At 31.2% G+C, this 2,955-nt stretch overlaps 1 protein-coding gene across 2 annotated transcripts in view; it reads right to left on the minus strand.

Moving 5' to 3' along the window:
* The window catches only part of LOC108685110 (solute carrier family 12 member 9), a 4,518-nt gene extending 2,339 nt beyond the window's left edge, over window positions 1-2,179 (minus strand). Inside the window, exons 1-6 of one of the 2 annotated variants that reach the window (XM_018189757.1) lie at window positions 1,980-2,179; window positions 1,511-1,787; window positions 1,300-1,434; window positions 648-985; window positions 333-546; window positions 1-269 (exon numbers count right to left, since the gene is read on the minus strand). In XM_018189757.1, coding sequence (XP_018045246.1) covers window positions 1-269; window positions 333-546; window positions 648-985; window positions 1,300-1,434; window positions 1,511-1,778 — 1,224 coding nt within the window. In that variant the 5' untranslated portion in view covers window positions 1,779-1,787; window positions 1,980-2,179. Of the gene's footprint in view, window positions 270-332; window positions 547-647; window positions 986-1,299; window positions 1,435-1,510; window positions 1,788-1,871; window positions 1,883-1,979 lie in introns of those variants that run through there. The other variant, XM_018189758.1, reaches the window with a different exon arrangement.
* Between the last annotated feature and the right edge of the window lie 776 nt (window positions 2,180-2,955).

Genomic DNA, 2,955 nt, shown 5'->3' on the forward strand with positions numbered 1-2,955 from the left:
GAATACATTGTCTTTGGCCAATGCTTCCAATACTCTGCTAGAACCTATCAAATTGCTTAAACCAGCGCTAAATGTTGCAGTGAGAATGCCAACGGCGACAAATGGTGGCCACATATTGATTGGCATCATGTACATAAAGTTATTTTGCAGTAAAAAACGGCTAGTAGTAGCAGCCGTCAGTATAGATAGTAAAATATAACAAATAAACGTAAATAATACTGCAGATAATGTCCCACGTGGAATGTTCCGACCGGGATTTTTCAGCTCTCCTATTAATTGTCAGATTAATACATTACATGAAATGTAAAAATAAAAATAAAAGTTTTATTTACCACTCATATTTGCTCCAGCCATTATCCCAGTTACACCACTAAACAATACACCAAAGACACTTGCAAAATCCGTCATTGTTCCTCCGCTCGAGTAATCAGCACTATAATTCGAATAGAGATTGTTTGAAAGTGTAGAAGACAAAAGACCCGTGTAACTTCCATTTACATGTTCTGTTACATTTTGTACCAATGTATTTGCATCTGGTATTGGTATCTAAAAGTACGATAAATATTTATTGATCAAAAATTCAGTCAAATAAAATGTTAAATATATAAACAAAATATTTTGTATATTCAGCTCATAAAATTATTTACCTCTATTGCACCCTGAGTCAAAAAACTAATAAAAACACTAGCCAGACAGATACAGACAACTGCCAAAATTGCAACACTGGTTTTTGCAAACATTGCAGCTCCAATAAGACAAACTACAAGATTGGCAGTATTTAGTATAGAACAATATAAAAATCGCCACCATCGACCATCTGGGATGAGCCCAATTTTGCCGCTTAAATAACCAGATGGACCAAAGTTTTCAACCAAACCCTCAGCACATCCAGAAATGCAAAGCGCACTGGATACTATATTGGCCAAGAAAAAGAGAGTGCCAATAGAGCCGCCAAATTCAGGTCCTAATGTACGACTAATCATGACTGCATGTAAATTAATAGGAAAATATTTTTGATTTTTTTATTAAACTTAATGCTTTCATTGTTATAATTAAAAGTATTTTATAATGTACAGAAAAATAAATTTCTCTACTATCATAACTTATATAATAATTATATCAAATATGTAAGCAAAGTAAACGAATCTGCTGATAAGCTATCTTGAAATGGTGAACTGGCATAGTTCATCTATCTCTGTCGGATAAATAAAGATAGATAACTGTAGAAGGAATAGAGTTTATTTAATGAAAATAATATGCAGCTGATATTATTGCTCAGAATAGAAAAAAAAAGGATACAGTAAGCGCCACCACCTTCTACAGCGCCATTAGTCGATATAGCACAGACAGATGCGACTGTGAATAATAAAATACCATATGCTATGATGAACTGAATTAATGTTACAAACAAACCTGCATTACCCACAATATATCCTGTAAAAATCATTAATTAGTATAATTAACAGATACTTATATTCTAGATATGAAACTTTTATAAATAACAGCTTACCCATTCGTATAAAAACTAAGGCACTGAACATAGACAGTGTAACTGGGCTGAATACACCAGCAAAAGTTCCCAATGTACGAGTGTTGTCCATACCAAGAGTACCAAACTCGACATAGCCATCTCCATCGGAATGTGACGTCCTTCCGATCTTAAAAATATTGCTTAGTCGTTGAAGCATATTTCTGCCATTGATCAAAGGAGCTTTTTCACTCGTAATCCTGATATGGACAGGTTCTGTGTTTGTCGAACCAACTTCTGATGCGATCATCTTAAATCACTGGATAAAAAATATAAGTTATAATTTAAAACTACATAACAGATTGTTTTTGGGGTAAATAAAAACTTTATATTTTGCTCTCACTAGTAACAACATAACAGTTAATTGTATATGACAAAGAGGAAAAGGCGTTGTGTAGACATTTGGAGTAAAATTTACGCTCAACTACTACTGAACATAAAACACACTTACGCAACAAATTAGAGTAAATTTTCGGAATATCATTCACCCAATACTTCACTTGTGCGTATAAGAAAATACAAAAGAATATATATATATATATATATCCCACTTAGTCATACGATTATGATGTCACATTAAACTGAACGTCAACATTGTAATGTCAAACTTGCTGTTCGAAGATTAATAACCTTTCGTTATATTTAACATATCGTATATGCCTTCGTGTTTGAAATTAGGAATTTTCAGTTACAGTATATACATGAGACATTTATATGATTCGATATCAAAACGATTAACTTGAGATGTCAAACATGTATATAATAAACAATTATTAAAATCTGATAAATAATTTTTTTGAGAGACACGACCAGTGAATGTGAAAACAGGTTGGTAAATATAAATTGTATACATACGTATTTATAATAGGGAAAAAAATTCCCTATTATACATAGTTACATTCACACAATTTAGTGATACTAAAAATTTCCGTTAGATAGCGCAACATTATTAAAGAACATTTAGTATCATAATAACATTCTTTGCGCTCTTTGCTGAATATTTTTCAAATATAATGAATTCGAATTCATTTTGTGTCTATTAAAATTTAATTATTTATCGTAAGATTAGTGCATGTGTATATCTACATACATATGTATGTAATAAAAGGTACGTATAATAAATTAGAATTTTGTCATATTGCAATGAGATAATCGTGCGTTAACAATAATTGCGTTCTTCAATCATTTTACATGTTTCTGACATGATGAAGAAGCAGACGAAACTTCGGTAAGTAAATTTATCTATTAATTCAATAATTTAACGTGTGTGTGTGTGTGTGTGTGTGTGTGTGTGTGTGTGTGTGTGTGTGTGTGTGGGGTGTGAATTTAGAAATTCTCTTTTTTCAATTTTTATTGAACAAAAAATAAAAAACGCATACACACATATATATAAATTCTATTTTTTTTTAATTACATATTTTGTTATA

The sequence above is a fragment of the Atta colombica genome, unplaced genomic scaffold, assembly GCF_001594045.1.
Source record: "Atta colombica isolate Treedump-2 unplaced genomic scaffold, Acol1.0 scaffold146, whole genome shotgun sequence".
Taxonomy (NCBI): Eukaryota; Metazoa; Arthropoda; class Insecta; order Hymenoptera; family Formicidae; genus Atta; species Atta colombica.